At 34.3% G+C, this 24068-nt stretch overlaps 2 protein-coding genes across 7 annotated transcripts; one reads left to right on the forward strand and one right to left on the reverse strand.

Moving 5' to 3' along the window:
* The first annotated feature begins 47 nt into the window (after positions 1–47).
* On the forward strand, positions 48–3919 carry LOC106175465 (PC-esterase domain-containing protein 1A). 3 transcript variants are annotated; one of them, XM_013557495.2, is made up of 5 exons: positions 48–219; positions 591–681; positions 1132–1211; positions 1533–1765; positions 2175–3919. In XM_013557495.2, the coding sequence occupies exons 2-5, from the start codon at positions 597–599 to the stop codon at positions 2968–2970; spliced, it is 1194 nt and encodes a 397-aa protein (XP_013412949.1). In that variant the 5' UTR covers positions 48–219; positions 591–596; the 3' UTR covers positions 2971–3919. The 3 variants fall into 3 exon arrangements, with proteins under 3 accessions (XP_013412949.1, XP_013412957.1, XP_013412965.1); XM_013557503.2 differs by having other exon boundaries at positions 75–232; XM_013557511.2 differs by having other exon boundaries at positions 87–296.
* A 107-nt stretch (positions 3920–4026) lies between these two features.
* On the reverse strand, positions 4027–24040 carry LOC106175375 (dynactin subunit 1). 4 transcript variants are annotated; one of them, XM_086999596.1, is made up of 37 exons: positions 23905–24040; positions 23466–23563; positions 22970–23085; positions 19843–20002; positions 19549–19661; positions 19294–19329; positions 17819–18016; positions 17072–17143; positions 16790–16897; positions 16526–16622; positions 16163–16241; positions 15848–16007; positions 15606–15710; positions 15294–15395; positions 15059–15148; positions 14702–14818; positions 14295–14394; positions 13993–14078; positions 13585–13712; positions 13168–13336; positions 12681–12812; positions 12416–12499; positions 12203–12268; positions 11827–11929; positions 11271–11294; positions 10126–10225; positions 9619–9712; positions 9247–9375; positions 8752–8894; positions 8324–8487; positions 8131–8160; positions 6687–6838; positions 6325–6480; positions 6102–6159; positions 5795–5886; positions 5475–5570; positions 4027–5044 (listed from the first exon to the last, which is right to left on the reverse strand). In XM_086999596.1, the coding sequence occupies exons 2-37, from the start codon at positions 23554–23556 to the stop codon at positions 4907–4909; spliced, it is 3888 nt and encodes a 1295-aa protein (XP_086855722.1). In that variant the 5' UTR covers positions 23557–23563; positions 23905–24040; the 3' UTR covers positions 4027–4906. The 4 variants fall into 4 exon arrangements, with proteins under 4 accessions (XP_086855722.1, XP_013412835.2, XP_086855723.1 ...); XM_013557381.2 differs by lacking the exon at positions 19294–19329; XM_086999597.1 differs by lacking the exon at positions 11271–11294.
* Positions 24041–24068: the final 28 nt, after the last annotated feature.

A 24068-nucleotide genomic window follows, 5' to 3' on the forward strand; every position in this document is an offset into this window, starting at 1 on the left:
CTTAATTTATTTATGAAAACACGTCCGTACATTTGATGAAAAAGAATGTTACTACCTCTGTCCAAAGTGATCCCGTCCATCTTTGAATATTGTTGACACTGACAGCTCATGAAGCCCTGATGAAGGGTGTTGCATATCACGACTAACAACTTGTTTAAAGTGGAGGCGTAAAACAATAATTTACAGATCAACAAGAACACTCTAACTGGATCATTTTCGGTAAGGATGCAAGGTATCTAGATTTACTACAGTGCAGCCAGCAAAACCTTTGCAAAACTTTTGAATCGTCTTGGCGGGTACGTGCACGTGGCGCATAAATACTTCGTTTTTTTCTCGCTTTCTATGACTGTGAGTTGATTAGATCTAATTTTGTATAGTTAAAGAGAAGTCAGCAATGTCCGATAAATAGATCACACACACAAAAAGGAATTTTATCTGTATTTGCGCAACTGTTCATCTTCGAGCCTCTGTGCTCTCCTCGTTTATTTCTTTTTAAACTTATGATTGTTTGAAGTTGAATGGAGAGTTGAGAAGAATCAACGGCGAATATGTCATTTAATTACTTAAAAAAGATCATCTGCTTTTTTTAGGTTGACATGGCCACTGTATGTGAAATTTTCTTGACTGAAGATGTCCAGCATCTGCTTTCTAACAAGTTTGTTGTGATCATCGGAGACTCTGGTAATCGTGATAAACCGTCAGTCATTGCAGCTCTTTGTAGTTTATGAGTCGACTTAGCAATAACAGAAATGTAGCATTTGGTCGTTTGTACACTTGTGCAGTTTGGACGGTCACTTCAAAGCTTACAGAGATGATCCAATAACAAGTTTGGCACATCGCAGACTAGAAGAGTGATTAATTGAAGCCAGTCTCCTGGATTGCAGACTAATGTTTGTTGTGATAGTAATTGAAGAGAATTTCCTCTTTAAAGCTCCATGAAGTCGTAAATAGTGGGTTTAAAATCCAGTTGAAGTCTGCCAACTCTTTATTTGTGTTGACAAAATTTTAAAGAATGGATGGTACATGATTCTTAGTGAAATAAAAAATGTACATGTGAGTAATGTATGATAAAATTTCCTACCTCAGTATTTGTGTTAAATCAAGCTTTTATATTAAGTGTTTCTATTTCAGTCCAAAGAGCTATATATAAAGATTTGGTTTTGTTGCTACAAGACCCAAGATACCTTCAGGAATGGCAGCTGAGAAAAAAAGTAAAAATTCCTACCTTGTATGGCCCCTGTCCCCATACTTCAAACACATCTCCAGCTCATGTCTTTCTAGTTTTCATTTTCATTCTCAGACCTTTATTATAAAGTAAATATGTAAAATAAATGTTATTGGATATTTTGATACTCAGTGAGAGGGGAATCCTGAAATGATTAAATAGGCACTGGCATCACTACATGTTGTGAGGTGATTCTTAGCTATGTTTGTAGTAAGTATAAGTGACCTGATCATGTGGCTGATGGTAGTTGCCATAAATCATCTTAAATACTAATATATAATCTAAATTTGTTGAATTTTTTTCTTAGGGTGAATTTAGTCATGTTGATGACAAACTGATTGAAGGTGGACAAAAAGCAGTGATGAATAACAAGACAAACTATAAAGAAGTCCGCCAATACCAAACAGACTACTTTCTGGTTAGATTCTACTTCACCACCCGTTGCTACAATGATTATGTTGAAAGTATTCTCAGAGATCTCGCAGAGGAACCCCAGCCTGATGTGGTCATTATGAACTCCTGCCTCTGGGATGTTACCAGGTGATTAATCTGCTGAATCCTCTTCTGTTTGGTCACAATAAAATTATTATTTAATAAACTGCTGATTTCTTAAAAAGCTGCATGGAATTGAATATTACATTTAGTCATATCATCACAGGCTATATATTAGAGGGAGTGGAGTTTGTACATGTAAAATGATTGGCTTGTGAATATGGCTTAAGTTTAAATGTCAGAATGTGTATGCATTGATATCTTGATCTTTTAAACCAAAACTGTTGGTAACCATTAAAAGCAATGCTTTTAACAAAGGTCAAAGAGTAGCAGAAGATTACAAGAGCTTGTATGGGAACAAAAAAGCAGGTCCAAATTAAAAATGTCTTGCTTTGCAGCATACAAAATCTCATTGTCATAAATAATACACATTTCTCTTTCGTTACATCTTTTTTAGATATGGTCCATCTTCTGTGCCCAAGTATAAGGAAAATCTTATTGAGTTGTTCCACAAATTTAAGAAAATACTGCCTGATGATGCTCTGGTAATTTGGAACACAGCATTGCCAATAGCCAACAATGCTCGTGGTGGTTTCCTTATCCCAGAGGTCGAATTCATGAATGACACCCTACGTCTTGATATCATGGAGGCCAATTACTATGCTAGGCAAGTGGCAGGTCATTATGGCTTTGATGTCCTAGATTTACACTACTATTTTCGCCGTCAGATCCATCGTCGAGCCAAAGATGGTGTGCACTGGGACATGACGGCTCACAGACGTATTACAAACCTACTTCTCACCCACATTTCAGAAGCATGGGGTGTGGAACTGCCTGGACGGGTGCAGAAGTTGAAACTTGAGGCAGCAGCAGAGAAAAAGAATTCCCAGAGACAAAATGAGTCCCACAAGGATGCCTCTGACTCTGGCTCCAATAGCAAGAGATATGCAGATAATCGCCACCAAAGAAGCAGGAGTGACACCTACAACAGGTCACATGATGGTGGGAGGAGAAGAACCCAAACATGGCAGCCACAGCAGAACAGTGTGCATCAGATTCCAGCCTTGATGGAGGTGGCATCACAGCAAACCGGAAACAACATGCAGCATACAGTGCATTTCAGTCAAAATTACAATCGCACTTACAATAAAAATTATGGAGGCAGTAAGCGCTGGCAACCATATAGTAGTAACAGTTCCAATCGACATGCAAGTCATTATAGTAGGGAACAGCAGAGCAATTACAAAAGATAAATTTGATGATTTAAACCATGATGATTTAAATAACTGCTCACAGGTTCCCAGGTAAAATATTTGATTGTAGGTATTTAGAAACTGAAAACCAAGATTGTTGATTAAACACCTAGAAAGTAATGGTAATGCACCATGTTAGTCTTGTTGCCATGACCTCTACAAGTCTATTGTAAACTATCTTATCAATTGGTACCTTGTTTTGCACTTCAATAGTCCTCAATTCTAGATTCACTTCTTTCCATTTTTATGATTTCTGCATGTTGACCTTGATCTATTTTGCTGAACACCAAGAATAACCCACCCACATAATGACAGAAGATGTATGATTTTATCACCATAAATAATTTTTGAAATGCATTCAAATGTGTAAATCATATATCACTGACATCTTATTGCAACACTGAAGGATTTAAAGTACAATTTTAATGTGCATTAAAAATTTTGATTAGAAAAAAAATGCCCAAACACAAATTTTTGTAGAGATTGATGTTACTCTTATCCAGGCTATGTGAAATTGCTTAATTTTCAGTGAGGTGTGGAAATAGAACTACAAGAGTCATAAAATTTCTAAATGCTCATGCATGTAACCAATGTGGCTGGCATTGGTGTAAAGTATTCTGAGCAGATTAGTTCCTGGTAGTTTACAAATCTGTTATCCATTTTTAGCAGGATTTACACTTCTTTTGTGAATGTATGTGATTGTATGGTAATCACAACCATTTCTTGGAAATGGACTGCATGTAATAACCACAACTTGCTACACATACTGTTACTTTCAATAAAGGTAGGATGCTACATTAATGCATTAATGTTTTAGTTACTTATTTATGCCATTATCCTTTTTGCTTTTCTGAAACCATTGATGTGCCCAAGTTTAGTTTTTTACTTTTGTATTATACATTATGTGAATACATTTAACACTTAAATAAAGTATGAAAACAACATAGAACCATGTTGTTTTGTTTGTCTATTCTTTTAGAATTTCTTTCAGAAATTTACATTAAAAAAATCCAAATGATTTGGCTAAAACTAAGTTAAAACAAAGACTTCAGAGTATAAGTTGGAAAGCAGTTTTATTTTTGGAAAGAAAATGCCATTTTAATGATGCCATATTGGGTCAGATATAATGACAGACTTGAAAGTTCATTGCAGCATGAAAGCTGACAGAATTTAACCAAAATGTGTTTATGGTAGTTTTCCCTGAACTTCTGTTGAAAATGGTATATTGCAAAACTGCAAAAACTATGTTTTGGGTGTCACTTTCCTATTGTTTCTAAGAAAATATTTAATGCAGAGTTTCACCATTACCATGAAAATGGTTTTCATCACACATTGTTGACAACCTCCTTTTGGGCCATCTCAAATGACCATGACTGGAAAACCAGAAATAGCCCAGATACAAACAATGTAGATAATTTGGTTATTAATTATTAAGATCTGGATTGTTTAGACACTGGGTAGCTGTAAGTCCGCATGCATGTACATTGGTATCAGATCTTTTTACCATCATGTTAATATAATTCCGCCATCATCTATATCTGCATGCTCTTTACAGCCCTACCAATCATACTACACAATAGTATGCAATATTTTAAGACCAACACATTTCACATATTTGTTTCGTAATAAAAGCTGAAGCTGAACATTTAATGGTAATGACATTTAACTTTCTATATCGATTTGTAAATCCAAAAAACACATAGGAATAAAGTCTGATACAACTTATAGGACTACTTTAAGATATTTTTTTATGAAAACACTGAATAATGTTTTGTTTTTGAGCAGTGACATTATACCAACTTTTTTGCTAAATCTGTCTCCCATTTTTTAAATTTTCTGTTGCAAAAAAAGTTCACAATGACAGAAGCTTTGTTCTGTGTTAAATTACATAAATTAACTACGACATGCAATATCACTACTGAACAAGTCTACAATTTCAGCTGACAAACTTAGCATGAATTTTCCTTAATTGATTTGGTAGCACACTGATTGGTATGGTATCTCCTTGGCCTGCAGTGGTAGGGAGTGTCACCCTGCCTATCATCTCTTTATCTTCAGTTTTTTCATGAAGCACCTGTAAAATATGTGACACAATTCTGAATCTAGCAGGAGGTAGAAAAATTAAAATATATAATTGTTCTTTATATGTCAAAATTAGTGATACTACAAATCTGCCAAATAAAGACTAAGGGCGCATTCCCATAGATTTCAGATCGATCTATCCCCGTGGGGAGTCTCACTAGATTACTGTCAGATAATCCGGCTTAAATGTCCGTCCCACCTACTACAAGGTATAAGGGGGTAATTAACTTTCGTGCCCGCTCGGCTGACAGCTATTTAGTGTGAACCCCCAGGGAGTTAGGTCGATCTAGTTGGATCTGTTAATTTGACATGCTTTATCCTTGACATATGACCATTGTTTAATATGTGATATCAAAATTATAGTTACAAATATTCCCTCAGTGTTTCCAATTCTTTGTGCTAGAAAACTGAGTGAAGCTCACCTTGGCAAAAGATGGAGTGGGAAAGGCAGCAAAGTCGGTCCTGACCTGGCCTCCATTTCTGTTGGCAGCCATTAGGTTAGTGACAGCTACCTGGAGCTGGAGAAGACAAATGCATTGAAAAGTATTACCCTGGTCAGGTATCACAAAGTTATTGTTATCATATTCCAAGTTTTAAGGAAATGGGAACAAAGTCTGAAGTTCACTGCAAATATAAATCCCACAACAAAGGTGAAGCTTTGAATCATATAGTTTATAAAGACACTGCAACGCCATCCACCCATTTTAAAACCCTTTTCTTGTCCTAAGTTATGATTACAAACCTCTAGAGTAGATCTCTGGAGTTGGTTCATTCTTGCTGCGTTTTCTAGCAGCTGGTTAGCAGGAGAAGCCTTGTCCAGCAGAGGCTCTTGGCCTGTAATATGTTTATAGTGCATCATTTCATTACTTATTTTCTTAAAAATACCACCCTTAGTTGAATAACATCATCATATAATTTTAATCAACTTTTGAAGTCATGCAAAATATATTCCTTTACAAGATGTTTAGTCAATCTTATCAAGATAGTTATTAATGTATCACTTAGACATTTAAAAAGTGCAGATTTCTATGAATTATATGTTTGTGTACCTGGTTTTCTTTTGGAAATGTCAACTACTGTAGGACAAGCACTCAAAGTCTGTAGCTCCTTTAAGAAAATGATATAATATTTAATATTCTATATATTTTGGCAGGCTTTGTTCTGAATTTGAATATTTAATCAAATAAAATTAATATGCAAATTGTAAATATAACAATATATAACTTTATGTGGTCCAGTAAATAATTATATCAATCAGTTTCATTTACGTACATGTAACATAGCAGACGTCTTTTTACTCAGTCTGTTGAGAGACTCTATTCCATGAGCGCCCTCTGGTGCCTCTCCCATCTTGATGAGTCCAGTTGTACTGGCCAGGCCAACAGGTTTCTTGGGAACTCTGAGAGGAGGCAGGCTGGCCAACTGATCCTAAGAGAGAGAGAGAAGAAAATATTTGTAACACCATGAACCCAAATAAATGACAACACTACTGAACAGAGGATAGTGATATTTTGTTCATGATATTTTCCACAAAATATACATTAGATTTGGAGATTGCCTGGCTGACTGGTTTTTGGTTTTGATAAAGTCAGCAAAACACAGAGCCTCAACAACCACCATATGAAGACATTTACCATCATTTTCTGTCCTTTCAGTCTGACATTTTCATTCTTCAGGTGCTTCAAGGCCATCTTCAAAGAATCTATCTCTTGCAGCAGAAGAGGAGAATCCCTGACAACTGCTGGTCCTGGGATGCCTGCAGTGGGGCTAGAGGGACTGGTAGATCCTGAATCATATTTTAATTGACTAAACAAACCAAACCACAATAGAGCATGCAGTTCTATTTTTATGTGAATATTCATTCAAAGAAATGCATCAATGTACTAAATAATCACAATACAACTGCATAGCACAAATGGCGAAACTTGAAGGTGAACATTGCTTTTTTGGGTCTGAAATGAATGAGTGATAATTTCAAATAATTTACTCATTTGTATCATTTTTTCGTGTATTTTGATGATTTCAGGAGTTAATGAGAGAAGCTGGATTATTAACCAGGCACTGACATCACTGGTGCATTGTAATGTGTATTACAGTAGTGACGCCACTAGTGTTTAGCACCCAAAAAGTGATATTTGCCTTTGAATTCATTTTTGTTTGTAATAATTTATCTTGCTTTAAAAGTTGTATTCAGAAATATTGAATAAGTACATGACATATAAGAAATATACAATTATTTTGTAAATTCACATATTATATTGAATAAAATACAAAGAAAGTGTACAATAATCTGGCAACAATATCCTTCAACCCTTTAGCTCTGTAAGAAAAGAAGCCAGTGGAGGTGGAAGCTGTAAGGTTGTGTAAAGCCCTTTTTTTCAACCCATCATAAGCCAACAAAGGAAAATACCATACCAACTGAGAGGTATAAAAACGGGACAGAAGCCAGCACCTGCTTTGCCATATAACTAAAACATATTTATACCATCTCACATTTCAAAGTTATAAAAGAGATTGCTTTGACAGCAAATGCCACCTGAGGTGAAATGATAATGCTGAACATATCAGTGCTTTGGAACTTATAGTGGTTCCATCAAACCCATTCTTTAAAACATGAAATACAATGTGAAGAATAACTTGAGGATAAAAAAATATAAGAATACAGAATGGTTGGGATGATTTTGTTCTGGAAGCTTTTAAGCCAAAAGCTGCTATGCAGGCAAAATGTTGAGATAAAGTGGGATACATGGTATGATGGGAGTTATGATTTAAGTTAGGAAAGATAAAAATGCTGAAACTTGAACGTCACTTTGGAAACATCAATTCATTTTATCTGTAGTGACAGTCATTCTCCTTGGGACAGTATTGCTCTACTCTCCTTTAGTTTATTTCAAACATCTCTTCCTTTTTCATAAATATGCTATTTAAGGCTAATCCACAGGCCATTGTGCCTTGTATCTTGTCAAATTATATCTTATAAGACTATAAGTTCAAAAATCTGTTGGTCACATAACATTAAACCTGCAAGCAATTATGTGGCTAGACAGCAAAAAAAGGTGTTAAAGCTGTGTACAGTACCTGTTGCACCTTGCACTTTTCGTAGAAGTTCTTAAAATTATAAAAATAGTATTGGTAACAAATTATTTTATAGAAGATAACCAAGTAAATAATTAGAGTTAGCATAATTATGTTAGTTTTATACATCCTCTTCACTATAATACATTATCTTAACTCTAAAAATCCTAATAACAGTGGTCAAAACACCACCTACCTGGTGACCCCTGTGTGACCAGAGCAGCCACTCCAGACTGTTTGGCTAGCCCCTCTAAAAGTGTCTTTTTGGACAGGACCCTCAGCCTCTCCTTTAATTCAGCCTTCTCATTCTCCAATGCATCAATGTCAGCCTGAAGGGCATCCATGGTTTCCTCAAACTCCCTGAATTAAAATAAAGTTAACATTGGAACTGAACACTAGCTTTGACATGAAATCTGAAATAAAATGGAGACATGATATGTGAAATGAAATTTAATTTTTTTGTATGTGTTTATTAGTCTAGTGCATTAATATCTTCCTTAAAATCTCATTTTTATAGCCAGAAGTATTCAATGTATTTACAGAGTTAAAAGAATAATCTATAGAATCTAAGAACATACATAAAAGTTTAAATTATTCATTTTAAGGCTATTATTAAAAACCTACTTTTCTTTCTTCTTCAACTGAGCATTTGCATCATCCAGCTTCCTCTGCAATTTTTCTATCTTCTCATTCCCATCCTTGGAGGCATTCTCCAGTTTCTTGTCCATCATGCCATAACGGATCTGTTGCTGACTCAACTCATCTTGCTACAAATTAATCCATTCATACTATGTACAGAACAAACATATCAGATTTTTTGTGGAACAGGCACAAATGTCTAATATTTGTAAAGATATAGTGCTTGGGGGATTTTTACCTAAATTAACAACAAAAAACTGTTCATTTTAATAAGGAGTGCTGTGAGTTTGTTAACAGAAAAATCTGTGCATAGAAATTTTTTCTAGTAATGTATAGGAAAAACAAGGAAGATTCTATTATGAAGAGCTATTTTTTTTGAAAAATCATAAAAAGAATATAAAATCTTTGTATATTTAAATTTCATAAATTCTTTAAATGATAAGATTTCTGGTCTGTGTAAGCAAATTTGGTAAAATCAACCTTGAGTTTGAGCTGTTTCTTCAATTCCTTGATGTCTTCATCTTTGGCCTCTATCTTATACTTCAAATTCTCAGTGTCTGATATTTCCCCCTTTACCTGATTGGCCCTTGTCATAACAGGGGGCATTGGCTGAAAGTTTAAGATGATATTTTTTTTATATACTTTTATATACACTGTGCTTTTATATACACCTGTATATAACACTATATTCATTCAATTTTACAGAAAATGTACATACTTTGTGTGTGAAAAAATGTACATATGTGATTAAAAACATGTCTTAGGCCCCAAAAAAAACTAGTTTTGCTCTAAAATAATAAAGATATATACAATAAATCAATGATAAATTATAATATAACCTCTACTTCTTACCTTTGTGTCTGAAGTACCATCAAAATCATATTCTCCATTCTCCACTGCTTGAGCAACCTTGCTGACTACATCCACCACAGACTTGAATGATTTCCTAAAATAGGTTACAGCATTAAATCACACTTCCATATGCAGAATGCCTTCTGTAGAACATATTTAAATATTAGTGAAATTTATCAATAAACCTTAAACCAGGAAGAGGGTAAAAGCTTCTAAGTAAATTTTTCCTGAGTTTAACACTTGTAGGAATCAATTCAGATTACAGCTGATAAGTAGCCATTCTCTATGATCACAAAAAAATTATTGCAGAAATTTAGGATTCCATTAAAACTATAATAATATATAATAGTTATGTTTTTTTACTTATCAAACAACATAATGGTGTGAATCAATCAGTAAGTAAAAATATACAGTGGGTATATGTGGGATATATTTAAACTGCCAAACTTTTAAATTTTAAATTTTTTCATTCAACCCACTGAAGAAATCTCTACTATTGAATTCTACCTCAGGCTTTCGGCTGGCCCTCCAGTGGCGCCACTGAACACTTTGTTGACTGACTGCTTGGAGATTTCTTCCATTTTCTTCACAGGCACACCATCACTGTCTACAATACAGATAGAAAACCTGTGACATTTGTATTTATTTGGATATATATATATATTTCTTTTTTTTTCTTTAGGACAATCACAATTTTTCTCACCCTCTTTCCAATCTAAACTATCATATTATTAAATGTTAAATTAATTACTGTTTTCCTTGTGCATTTATATAATTATTACATTTAATAAATATTATGCTCTTTGTAATACATGCTGAACAAACTTGTTTGTGAATTACATTTTGTCTCTTTTTGAAAAAAAATGCATATGTGTAAGTAGCTGCTAAACATGAAGCCTGATTTCAGACTCCAGTAACTAATGTAGCATTCATGAACAGGCAGAATTTCAAGGATTACAAAAATATCAACACTGCATCCTGTATCCCTCGGCAGCATGTTAGAAATGCTAAGACCTGGCAAATGAAGATTGTTTAATCTATATGCTAATGCAAAGACATATGTCTATGTAATACCTTTGCTAATGTAAAGATTTCATGAAAGCTAAAATCATACAAAGACAATTAAGCTAAGCAGAATCCCAATGCATGGTATTTAGTACAGATCTCAACAAAAATAATGCAAAGGGCTTATTTCAATGCTAAAAAAGCCTTGGGCTGTTATTCCCCAATTTTTGGTGAAATAGCAATCCAGGGTTAAAAGTAAAGCAATCATGCTCAATAACAGAAAAAAAATGATAATTAAAATAAGTAAATAAAAATTAAATGTTAATATCTGCAAACATTAAATCAGTTAAGATCTGTCTGACTAGAACTTCACACATCAAACATTCTAAGATCAAATTGTTATTGTGAATGGAAAAATTAGTATAATGAAAACATCAATATCATTTTACAAAAAAAAAAAAAAAAAAAAAAAAAAGTTGAACTAACAACAGCACAATGAAGTCCAACAGATAAGAAATCCACAATACATAAGCAGTAATTACTGCAGTTTCACAGACATTACAAAAAATGCACAGGCCTCCAAAGCTTAAAAGCAAAAGTATAACAAAAAAGGCAAGCTATGGATAAACAATAACCACTCAGCCAACCTTTCAGTGTGTGAAGGGCATGTCCTAGAATGCAAAATCATTAATGATCACAATACCAATGATATGGAAGATATGTAAAACAACTAAAGCTATATTCCGCCCCAGACCTGACTCCTGGCAACACTGACTCTCAGAGTGGTATCATAAAACATTACCCAGATTTATATGAAATTGTAACTGAGAGTGAGCCAACATGGAAAAAGCTTTTGGTCAATAAAACAATGCAATAAATGACAATCTTTCTGAGCTTTTTTAATGTCAAATAAAAACAGTGAAAGCAAAGAGTATCCTGAAAACATATCTTCAAAGCATAAATTTTTACGAGACAAAATTTATAATACAACAAGTTTTGTGGTGCACTTTGGTAAAAATGCATGTATTTCAACAAGGAAGGAAGTATTTCATTCAACAAATGGTTATCCAATTGCACATCTTGGAGCATTTGAGATAAAAAAAGTGATTTTGAATCTTGTGAAAACAGGCATCATATTGCATTTACTGATTTGATTTGATATATAACACAGACTTTTTAACACCTGCACAGCACAATTCCTACCTGTAATCAAGGCCACCTGTTTCATGGCCTCCCCTCCCATCAGATGGAGCACCTTCACAATATGATTCATATTCTTCCCACAGGCCAATATAGACTCCTGAACCTAGATTTACATCACAAAAAATCAGTGTTTGCAGATAGGTAAAAAACCATACAACTTATACATTTGTGAAAATTAAACAAATGTAGGGCCCATCCACAAAATTGTTGACATCTGACAATTAAGTAAAAAGATATCTCACATCCACAATGTAGGTACAAGACAAAGACATCTTAATCAAGTATACTATATTAACTGATTTCTGCTCCAAATTCAACATAGGATATTAAATGTTTGAATTAAATTAAATATATAATCAATGGAGACTGCACTTACCTCCTTTCCATATGAGAGTGGTGCACTCATGCTTTCTTGGGCCTGTTGTGGAACGCGACGCTTGATCTAGAGATAAAACATATAAAAACACTGACTTAGGTATTTTAAAAATCGTCACCTCCTTTAAAATGTAAAATGTAAAATAATTTTAAAACTGACCCAGTATTGTTCACTACCTTAAATATACACATTTAATATTCCACATAGTCTTACCTTTCTTGCAGCCAGTCTAGTATCATTGCAGTAGGATTCAAGATCTTTCAACAAAATGGAAATATCACTGGTTTCTTGTTTTGGCTGAAAAAAATATAGTAGTAAACTGCAGCATGCTATCATATTAGCTAAATGCAAATACGTCACTTTTTCCCTTTTTGATTACATTACAGATGAAATAAAGTGCTCTATTAAAACTAAGTGTACCCTCGATGCTAACACAAGAAGGATAATCATCATACCACCCTATGTAATAGACATTTACCTGTAGCAGTAGCTTGAGTCTGGTGATGTCTACACTGACACAGTCACAAGCATTGAGAATCTGCTTGACATGATCTGCCATCAGCACAGTCTGGTCAACCTTCTCCTGGGCCAGGTGAACACTATACAGGTGCTAGAGTGGTAAACCAGAAGAAATGTATTGTTATGTTTTCATTACTTTCAAATTGCCCTTTTCTATATTCATATATATGCTTTTAGGAAAAGGAAAGTTGCCCACTGTAACTGTTATGTAAAAAGATCTTAACTGCATACACCTCACATACCCAAATATCATTCCTTGCTGCACATATATACTTATCTAAGGGACAACTTCAATTTAACCAACTGTTACAACCATTAAGACAAATTCTTCCAATGGAAAAACATTTTTCGTGAACATCTAAAATGTCACATATCAAGCAAATTTAAAGCATGACAATTATAGTATAATGTTCATGATTATTATAAATCATAGTGATGATACTCACATGGAAATATGAGATTGACCTCTCTAAATTCTCTAGTGAGACTGTTTCATCCAGCTGATCTTTCCTTAGCAGTTCAATGTAGTGGTCTAGGTGCTTTTCATGGATAGCCATCTCTGGCAACAATGTCCCCACCTTCAGGAAGAGTTCAACACTACAAGTGTTCAGTGCACTGAAGTAGGAGAAAGTAAATATAATATACAGTCAAAAAGTAAGGAAGTATTTCAATCAAATATAAAACATGAAGTAGTTCAGCAACTATTTTGGAGTACAGAAAAAACTGTTTTGAATAATGATCAGAAAAAGATGTATGCATAAGAAGTTCCCAAGAATATACAGTATTAACTGTCACATTTTTTCATAATTCTAAATTCCAAGAAACTTAATAAAAAAAATAATGAAAAAAAAGTTGTTACATACCTCTCATATTGGTGGAGATTGTTCTGTAATATACTTAGCATGTGCACAAACTGGCATCCATAGCTGTACTGCTCTGCTTTGGGGCTTTTGAGAACCTGCTCTCTTGTAATGGATTCTGGAGCCTCAAACTGGAATATAAGAAAGAGCATCTTAAATATAACCATTATAAAATTAAAGTTAACACGGCTACAAGAAACAGTATAGGTTGTTCAAATAACAAAAAGGTTACCTTTTAAAAGAAAAGATTTGAGAGTTAGCTACAGAAAGACATTCCATTTAATCTCAAAAACTATGACATTGTCATTCCTACATTCTCCCTCAAATCACTGCCATACAAATTTCATTTGAATAAACATCAAATGCTTTTTGATTAAAGAAAATCCCATAATATATTATAACCCATCTAACCTTTGATCTAGCTTGATTGATCAATAGGTCAGCTTTCTGGATCAACCTGGGTATTAGCAACAGGGCAAGAAGGGCATCATGGTCTCCTGGAATAAAGATAGCACTTCGACATTAATTTTTTCCTCAAATACCTATAAACGAGCAATGCAAATAATGGAAATCAATTCAGTTTTTAATAGGCTTAATTTTCACATTTACTTGGAAACAAGGTGAAGTAGAAAACATGTGCATTATCACTGAGGAGAGTTATAACCTTTATTGGTCTTAACTTTTAACTTGAGTATATGTATATGTATACCTACCTCCTCTTCTTATGAAACTCTCAGGCATGAAGGAGCAGAGAAGGGACACATGCTTGTTGGCCTGTTTCACATCCAACTGACGTATTTCCATGTCAATAGCCTAAAGCATAAAAATGATATAATATATATTACACTGATGAAACTTATGGTTTGTAAAAATTTTTAAACAGAGTCAAAAAGTTTCTTTTTAGCAGCATGTAAAATTTCACATACATTGTGCATGAAGTGACATAATCTTTCATAAACAGTACAAAGATCTGCCTAAACATAAAGACAGAAGAAGAAAGCAAGACATACATATTCAATAATTGAAGCACTATCTTGTGTACAAAATTGGATGTTATTTCTACACCAGCATAGAAATCTAGGAACTTTATATAATGTGCTTGAATGACACAAACACTTACTTTGGCAAATGCCTTGGTCTCAATCAATTTGGATTTGAAGTCAAACATTTCAATAGGTGGTGCTTGCTTCTGTGTCACTGTCTCAACCTGCTTGTTCATCAGCTCCTGGTTGGCCTCCTGGAATACAAATAATAATTTGTGTAAAATCTTAAAGCATTAGCAGGATACTTATGGTTTGAAAATGAAATAAATGACATTCACACCACCACAACAGAATAAGTAAAAATAAAACTGTTTGGCATTAATACACTTATGTTTTGAACAGTAAAGAGACGTGAAGCATTAATGTTTATTGAATACCCACTCTCCCTCTCACTTAAGTTCAACCGAAGAAAAAAAAAATTAAATCAATTTTACCTGAAGTTGTGCAACCAGCTCTCTAAATTTGGCAATGGTGCTTTCATAATCTGCTATAGTCTCTTGGGTGGCATCCAATTTCCTTTGAGCCTGATAAAGGTAAAAATTTACTAACTAAAAGTAAAAACATCTTTCTGGCTTTTGTACTTAATTATGACAATATCAAGCTAAACTTACATATGACTGTAAGGTGACCATGCAAAACTATAGCCACACATTTATATGCTAGCCTTACTTCATGAACTTTTGCCCTAGTGAGGTCAAGTTCCTCTCTCAGTTCAAGCTCTCCTTCCCTTGCTGTCTCCTGGAGTTCCTCGTTCATTTCATGTAGCGCTTCCTAGATGGAGAATAAGAAAATTTTGTAGTCAAAATATCAACTAATGACATGGAATATATACAACACCAAAGTGAAGGGACATTTTCAAAAATTCAACTGATATTTAAATTGTTGGTGCAAAGGATGTTTTGATGTAAAGCAAGTTGTTAAGAGTGCAATGCACCTCGATTCAAGCAGAAATAAATAGCAGGTAGGCAAATGTTCACCTACCAGGTCTGCTCTCTCTTCCTCCAACTCTTGAATCCTCTCTTCTAAAGCAAGGTTTCTATCAGTCAGATTTTCAACCATTTCTTCAGCACCAGTTGCAGCATCAACCTAGTAAACAGTTGAGACAATTTAGGACAATCAGTATTAATCAGTGATATATAAATTTTGAAGTATAATAGCACTCTTGTCATCATTTTGGCATTAAATATAAAAGACCAAATGCAATCATGAGAAGAAAATTCTACCTGTTCTTGAATTTCCAATATCTGATCTTGTAACTCCTTGACTTCTTCTGTCAGTCTGTCTTTATCCTTGGTCAAATTATTGATCTCTGTTGTTTTCAGGTCCAGCTGTTTCTTTAATTGAGAAAGTTCTTGTTTCTCTTGGTTAGAGAGGTCCCTCATCCTAAAGTAAAGCAGTCCTCAGTTAAGTTATACATACAGCAAACCAAGTAAAACTGGACAAAGACTAATGTTACAGTTTGATAAAATCATTATCAATTAATTTCAACTTGTAACTGCACAGCAAGGAACCTATATTAAAACAACTGAATTACTCACTTAACCAAGGCCTCCTTCAGTCGCTCATTTTGCTGCTCCATTTGTTTAACTTGGTAGTTAGTGGCCCCACCCTCTGTGCCTGGGGAAAATATAGCAGTTCTTATAAACACTAATAATACATATATGCAAATGACCTCAATCAATATTGAATTAAAAGTTTTTGATTGAGGAACATTGGGCGTTCCAGAGAATTAGTCACCAAATTAATTTATGTAATGGGCACTACAAGCACAGTTTGTGTTAAAAAAGCTATCATTGATACACATGTACATTTTGTATACCTTAAGTTACTATGTACAAATGACATTTAAAATGCAAGCATCTATGAATAGCAACAAGTATAAATCAACTGCCTTTTACAACCTGATTTACTCAAGTCTTCCTTCATAATCTCCAAATCCAAAGTGAGCTCTTCCACTTTTTCCTTCAAAGAATCAACTTCTAACTGCAAATTTTCACACTGAAAAAAGAATAGCACATTCTTTTAACGGATCAAACATTTATACTTATACATCATTAAAAGTCAGCCTTCAAAATACATCAATAATACTTCAGAATACACCAAACAAAACAAGTTAACAATTTCACAGTGTGAATATTTGGAAACATTTTACATAAAATTTTCACCTTTTCTTCTGCCATTTCTTTGTCCAAAGTGGCTATTTCCACTGTTTCTGCAAGGTCTGACATTTCATCTTTGTAACGATCATAAGCTTCTTGGGCATCTTTTGCTTCCTATAAAGAGATCCGTACTTAGACATAATAAACATGTATACATATTTCACAATTTCCTTATAGGTTGTCATTTACCTTTAGACTGAAAAAAAAACTGCTAATGAGATGTGAGTACAAAGTAATTACCTTTGTTTTCTATCTTTTTAAGGTAATCAATATTTACTTTTTACATACCTTTTTAGAAGCTTGCAACTGTCTTTGCAAATCTGTTTGCAACTCTTGCATCTTAGTTTTGTATTCTTGAAGCTAAAAGAAAATATATATACAAATGTATGGCCTAGTGTCTGTATCAAGACTGGATGATAAACAAACGTCAGTCTTAAAACTTGGGAATCACCTTATAAAACGGAGAATAAAATTCCAAAGCAGAACAAATGCTGCTACACATTGAAATGCCTGCTTAGAATAATATAAATCTATATGATCTTTAAAACACTTAAATAATGAAGCCCATATAATTATAAACTTGATCTGTGTTGTAGCCTTGCTGAGGATTAAAGGTAAATTGCAGAAAAATGTCCAATTTTGTTTATATCACAGATACCAGACATGCTGAAACTGTCGGTCCGATCGGTCATGACTGGGAAAATTTGTCTGGACCGGTAGAAAATTGGACTTGGTCAGTCCAAAGGACCGACAAGAGTGTTAAAAACCGCAATTTTGAATTTACAGTCATCTTTTGACATACTTCACTAATAAAATTATCTAAAGCGTTTTTTTCCCTTCCATTTCAAAACTATCACATTCACAAACAAAGTAAGCTACCCTAATCGTACTGGTAGTATCTGTCTCAAACGAATAGAGTGATTTCCGGTCCGACAAAAATCCATTTGGTCCAAAAATTTTTCATTACTGCCGGTCCAAATGTCTGGCCATTCTGAAAAGTTTTCAGCATGTCTGAGATACTACAGGATATCATACCTGCTGAAGTTGTATCTTGGCTTTTTCAAACTCCTTCAATTTTACTTTATCTTCTGCTCTCTTCACTTTCAATGTTTCCAGTTTTTCCTCCAGGTCTTTGATATCTGCCTTGTAGTTCTCCACTTCCTGCTGTTGCTGAAGACTGCTCATCTGGCTGTCTATACTAGCTGACATCACTGATATATCAGCAGCTGAAGCCTGCAAAACACACAAGTATAAATAAAAAATGTGTAAGATTTTGTCTCAAAGTATTCTTTAAAATAAAATAAATAAATAAATAAATAAATAAATAAATAAATAAATAAATAAATAAATAAATAAATAAATAAATAAATAAGGGGGTGGCATAAACATTGAAAAAATTGGTAGTTTATTAGCAAGATTCACAAACCAGTGTTCCTGGTTTAAAGATCATTATAAAACCAACTTAGATCTACCTATAACACCTTAATGCATTTGTACACAACAAATATATGTGAAATCTTATTGTGGGGTGTAGTCTAATTTTGAATTTGAGTGTAGATAATAAAAAGTAACCACATAAATAACCTGCCTCTTATCATATTGTAAATTATTCTGTGCCAGCACTTCTCATTAAACAAAAAGCTTAGTTTACACGTATACAAATAAAGGATGTTAAGTATTGTATTAGGCTGTTGGGAAGAAATTACAAATCGGACAAATTAAGACACTTTTGCAGGTAAATTGTACATTCTTCATGGTTTAAGATCCCATAAATAAAAAAATCAAGTGTTGGTCTACAGCTAATAAAGGCACATCTGGCATGCAAATATAAACCAAGGCTTTGGTTAAAGGAAATTCAAGATATATAGTAAAGCTAATATATATGAATAAAGAAAACAGAAAGAATAGAAACATACAGCCCTATAAATGTGCTGGTCTTAGCTGGGCTATTTCAATTGTTTTTATAATTGTTTTAAAAACCTGTCCTTAAAATAATCAAGAGTTGGAAATACAATTTTGAAACATATACGTTTAAACTCTAGCATGTAATGTTGAATTACATTTAAATAACTGTTGGTTACATTGCTAAAAAAGCATTTTTTTTTTCAATTATATCTTCCACCTTAGTAATATAATATGGTCATTTCACATTTAGTAGACAACATGCAATATATTTCTATTAAGTGGGTTTGATATAATAGTTAACCCTTCTTCACAGTTTTCCCTAATCATTGCACTGTACATATTTCTGTTCTCAATATAATTTTCATAATGTATATCAATGTAAATCAAAATATTTACTTTGAAAAAGAAAATTGTATTTATCCTGGTAAATGGATATTCATCTAATATAATAGTAGTAGTGAATTTATTTGCAGTCCTAGCAAACTGAAAAGTACACAACTTTGGGTATGATAAATCCAGAGAGGCTTTTTCTGACGAGAGAAAACTGTGATCAGACAAACTGGATTCTATTACAGCCATGCACTGACAACATACTTATACTTTACCTGTGAAAGAGGTCTTTTCTTTTTCCCATCTGTAGTCTTCAAACAAGCAACACATATATTTACTTTCAAAAACACACCGACATTCTATACCAAGATAATTCTGTCAGTAAAACCTTCCTTAATGTCTTGGAGTACAAGTTCTTATTTTACATATCTACTGGCTACTGAGTACATTCACTATTTCTTTGACATTTTACCAGGTTTTCAAATTTTGAGAGAAAATGGGAATCCTTATTCAATACAATCATTATTTACCTGAGACAAAGACCTCCTTTTGCTTTCTGGCTTTGACCCTAGTGCCTCCTCCTCTGCTGGGGTCGTAGGACTGCCATCTTTGCCCTTAGCAGCCTGGGCCAAGTCTTCCCTGCCTAAAAAGGGACAAACATTTATTTTACAATAATTTTTGTTTGAAAATCAACTTAAGTCAAAAATTGTACATTAGGTAAAACATAAGCTAAATACCAAAAATTCATAAAATAACGTCTTTACACAAGTACCAATACAGTACTAATAGTAATACAACACAATAAGTACAGAAACCATGCTCACTGGACACTTTGCTTGGTGGTCTGAGACCAGAGATCCTGCCCTGTTTCTTTTCAGATGGCGGGGGTCTGGCTGGGGTGGCTTCAGAGGTGGGTGTGGCTGCTTGAGGAGCCTCCCCTGGGGTGGATGGGGACGCGCCCGACGAGCCATCTATGGGAGCAATCTGGAATATACAAGCAGGTATAAGAAGACATTCCACGGAACTTATATAAAAACTGTAATACTGAAGTAAACTCTGCACTGCAATGTTCCTTCACATTATCAACTAGAGGATCAGAGAGGCGATACCGCCTCCGAATATTGTACCACCAGCTGGAGCAAGCGCATTCGTATAGACCCCCACATACACAAAATAAGGGACACAGCCACCAGTTTTGTGCTTGACAAGCTGTAAAAATGCAATCAACAAGAATTTTTAAACTATTGCAAAAAATATATATGGTACAATCAAATTTAAGTTCTTCGTAAGGTAGGTCAAGGGTCAATTTCAAGGTCACAGTAAATTGCCAGTATATGACTTCCTATTCAAGTTCAAGAGTAACTATGGACCTATCTCTGTCAAGTTTGAAGTTAAAAGAGAAAGAAATTACCAGAGTTCAGTTCATGATAAAAAGTAGGTCAAAGGTCAATTTCAAGGTCACATTTAGATTGCCAGTATATGACTTCCTATTCAAGTTCAATAGTAACTACGGACCTATCTCAGCCAGTTTTGGAGATAAAAGGAAAGCAAAATTTGCAAAATTCAGTTTATGGTGTAAAGTAGGTCAAAGGTCAATTTTAAGGTCACATTTAGATTGCCAGTATATGACTTCCTTTTCAAGTTCAATTGTAACTACGGACCTATCTCAGCCAGTTTTGGAGATAAAAGGAAAGCAAAATTAGCAAAATTCAGTTTATGGTGTAAAGTAGGTCAAAGGTCAATTTTAAGGTCACATTTAGATTGCCAGTATATGACTTCCTTTTCAAGTTCAATAGTAACTATGGACCTATCTCAGCCAGTTTTGGAGATAAAAGGGAAGCAAAATTTGCAAAATTCAGTTCATGGTGAAAAGTAGGTCAAAGGTCAATTTCAAGGTCACATTTAGATTGCCAGTATATGACTTCCTATTCAAGTTCAATAGTAACTATGGACCTATCTCTGCCAGTTTTGGAGATAAAAGGGAAGCAAAATTTGCAAAGTTCAGTTTATGGTGAAAAGTAGGTCAAAGGTCAATTTTGAGGTCACATTTAGATTGCCAGTATATGACTTCCTATTCAAGTTCAATAGTAACTACGGACCTATCTCAGCCAGTTTTGGAGATAAAAGGAAAGCAAAATTTGCAAAATTCAGTTCATGGTGTAAAGTAGGTCAAAGGTCAATTTTGAGGTCACATTTAGATTGCCAGTATATGACTTCCTATTCAAGTTCAATAGTAACTATGGACCTATCTCTGCCAGTTTTGGAGATAAAAGGGAAGCAAGTTTTGCAAAGTTCAGTTTATGGTGAAAAGTAGGTCAAAGGTCAATTTTAAGGTCACATTTAGATTGCCAGTATATGACTTCCTATTCAAGTTCAATAGTAACTATGGACCTATCTCTGCCAGTTTTGGAGATAAAAGGGAAGAAAAATTTGCAAAGTTCAGTTCATGGTGAAAAGTAGGTCAAAGGTCACTTTCAAGGTCATAGTAAGATTGCCAGTATATGACTTCCTATTCAAGTTCAATAGTAACTATGGACCTATCTCTGCCAGTTTTGGAGATAAAAGGGAAGAAAAATTTGCAAAGTTCAGTTCATGGTGAAAAGTAGGTCAAAGGTCACTTTCAAGGTCATAGTAAGATTGCCAGTATATGACTTCCTATTCAACTTCAATAGTAACTATGGACCTATCTCTGCCAGTTTTGGAGATAAAAGGGAAGAAAAATTTGCAAAGTTCAGTTCATGGTGAAAAGTAGGTCAAAGGTCACTTTCAAGGTCATAGTAAGATTGCCAGTATATGACTTCCTATTCAACTTCAATAGTAACTATGGTCCTATCTCTGCCAGTTTTGGAGATATAAGGGACTAAATGTTATAATTTTGGAGTTACCATAATGTGCCTTAAATTTCGTACAGAAAAAATTAATTAAAATAAAGAAAATGTCATTTTGGTGAAAATTCTTGAAATAGGAGGTGCTCTGAAGTTTCAGAAGTTCAAATTTGATGAAATAATGTCATTTTTGAACACAAGTTGTCTGCTTTGCCAAGCCTTATGTTTTATTTTTCCAGAGTTCAAAATTTATTATCCATTACCGTACTGCACATTTTGCTTTTACCACCAATATGTACTTTTTGATACAGCGTAACTCGAAAACCGTATGGAATACAAAAAAACCGAGACCACCTCCAGTGTTGGGCTTTACATGCTCTACAAAATGCAAAAAAGAATGGGTCTCTAGCATTAACGGTTCCCGAATTAGAGACAGTTTTCAGTTTCGGTATCTTATGGCCGCTACTCCCGTGAAAATGCACCGATTGACCCCAAATTCATGGAGATGAAAGATGACCTGAAGGGTAACACCTTCCAATAATATTATTGGTTAAGTCTGTGTGGTGTCTGAATAACAGGGCAAAAAATTTTTTTTTCGTAAAAAATTTCATTTTTTTGAAAATTTTGGCCCATTTGACCTTGGAGTAAAGGTCAAAGGTCAAATCCAAGGGTATATTTGAAATCTACACATATGACTTTTGGAAAGCCGTCTATAGAAAATTTTCCCATAACTCCTTCCGTAGGGTAGATAATTAGCATTTAATTTTGCCATTTTTAGACAAGGGTGCATTGCAATGAGTGCCACACCCAGACCCCAATACCGACAAAGCCCAAATTTTACGTGGAACGAATTGAGATTATAGGTGACCTAAATCCATGAGATGGGTACGGGGGCCCTTACCGTCTAGGAGGAGAAGCGGTAACGGTAGCCGTCCGGCGGAGCCGGCGGAGCCAACGGAGCCGGCGGAACGATCCGCACGGGACCGAAACCATGTGTACCGCCAGCGCTAACGCTGGTGGTACAATGAATCTTTTCTGCATTTTTGACTTAATTTTGATAATTTTAATGTAAATCAAATTTAAAATGAAAATACATGTACTGATAAAAACAAAATTTAAAGTATACCTGTGATTGTCTAACAAATATCCCATGGTTATCTTCACATGTGAAGTACTTCTTGCCTTGCACAGTACCATTATTTTTGCCTTTAGCATCATCCAGAATAACACCTACCCATTTACCTGAAAAACATTTATAAATCTGAAGAAATCAAAAACATCTATTGAGTTCAAATGATGTCCATAAAACAATGAAATAGTTACAACTTGGTGGAAATCTTTTTTTTTTTTTTTTACAAATAATTCAAGATTGCATATTTTAATCATGAAAAACACTGATCTGAATATATCCATATTTTTGTCTTTTGTAACATTATATTAGATCAAAAAAGAGTGATTCTAAGCATTTAGGACTGTTCTTTCAACACAATCATTATAACTTGGAATCTTATGCCATATGGGTGTTTTTTTGCAAATCTGCGACTCTTAATATTTCAAGTTTCTGATCAGTGAGTTCCCCATATTGATTATATGCCATCATACCACTGATGGATATAACTCACCACTAGAAAATAAGGTGGCTCCTATGTAAGCAACAGTGCCAACCACCCCCTTTCCAATCACTTCTACCTTGGTGCCAATTTTAATTGACATCTTTGGGCTAAAAAAAAAACTTATAAAATGATTTTGGATATTAATAATATCAAGGTTTAATGAGGTTTCCTTCTGTGTGAAGGTGTTTATCAATAAAGATTCAGTGATAAAGTTATTCACACATCACTTTTACTGTTAAAATGAATAGTATAAAACATCGACTGGCCAAGGGGATGTAGTAACAAGATGTACTGCACTTATGTTAATAAATTATAAACGGTTTAAAACAATCCGGTAAACATAGCGCAGCTAAGCCGGTTCATTCCGCTGCCAGTTTGGGATTAAAATACTATGTCCAAAGTCTAGAAATAATATACTTAATCTAATGCATGGTAACGTCGTTCATACCTTAAGCAAGCGCCTCGGGTTACTGGATATTCACACGATTTTATACGTCAAGTACCTACGAATTTTGCAGCCATTACTCATCTCATTCAGTGGCACAATCAGAGCACCGCAGCACACCTGATGCAATAAAAAAAAATCGCCGTTTGTTCAACTCGTTATTCAAA

This window comes from Lingula anatina, chromosome 1 (genome assembly GCF_051362555.1).
Source record: "Lingula anatina isolate TDL-2025a chromosome 1, LinAna3.0, whole genome shotgun sequence".
Taxonomy (NCBI): domain Eukaryota; kingdom Metazoa; phylum Brachiopoda; class Lingulata; order Lingulida; family Lingulidae; genus Lingula; species Lingula anatina.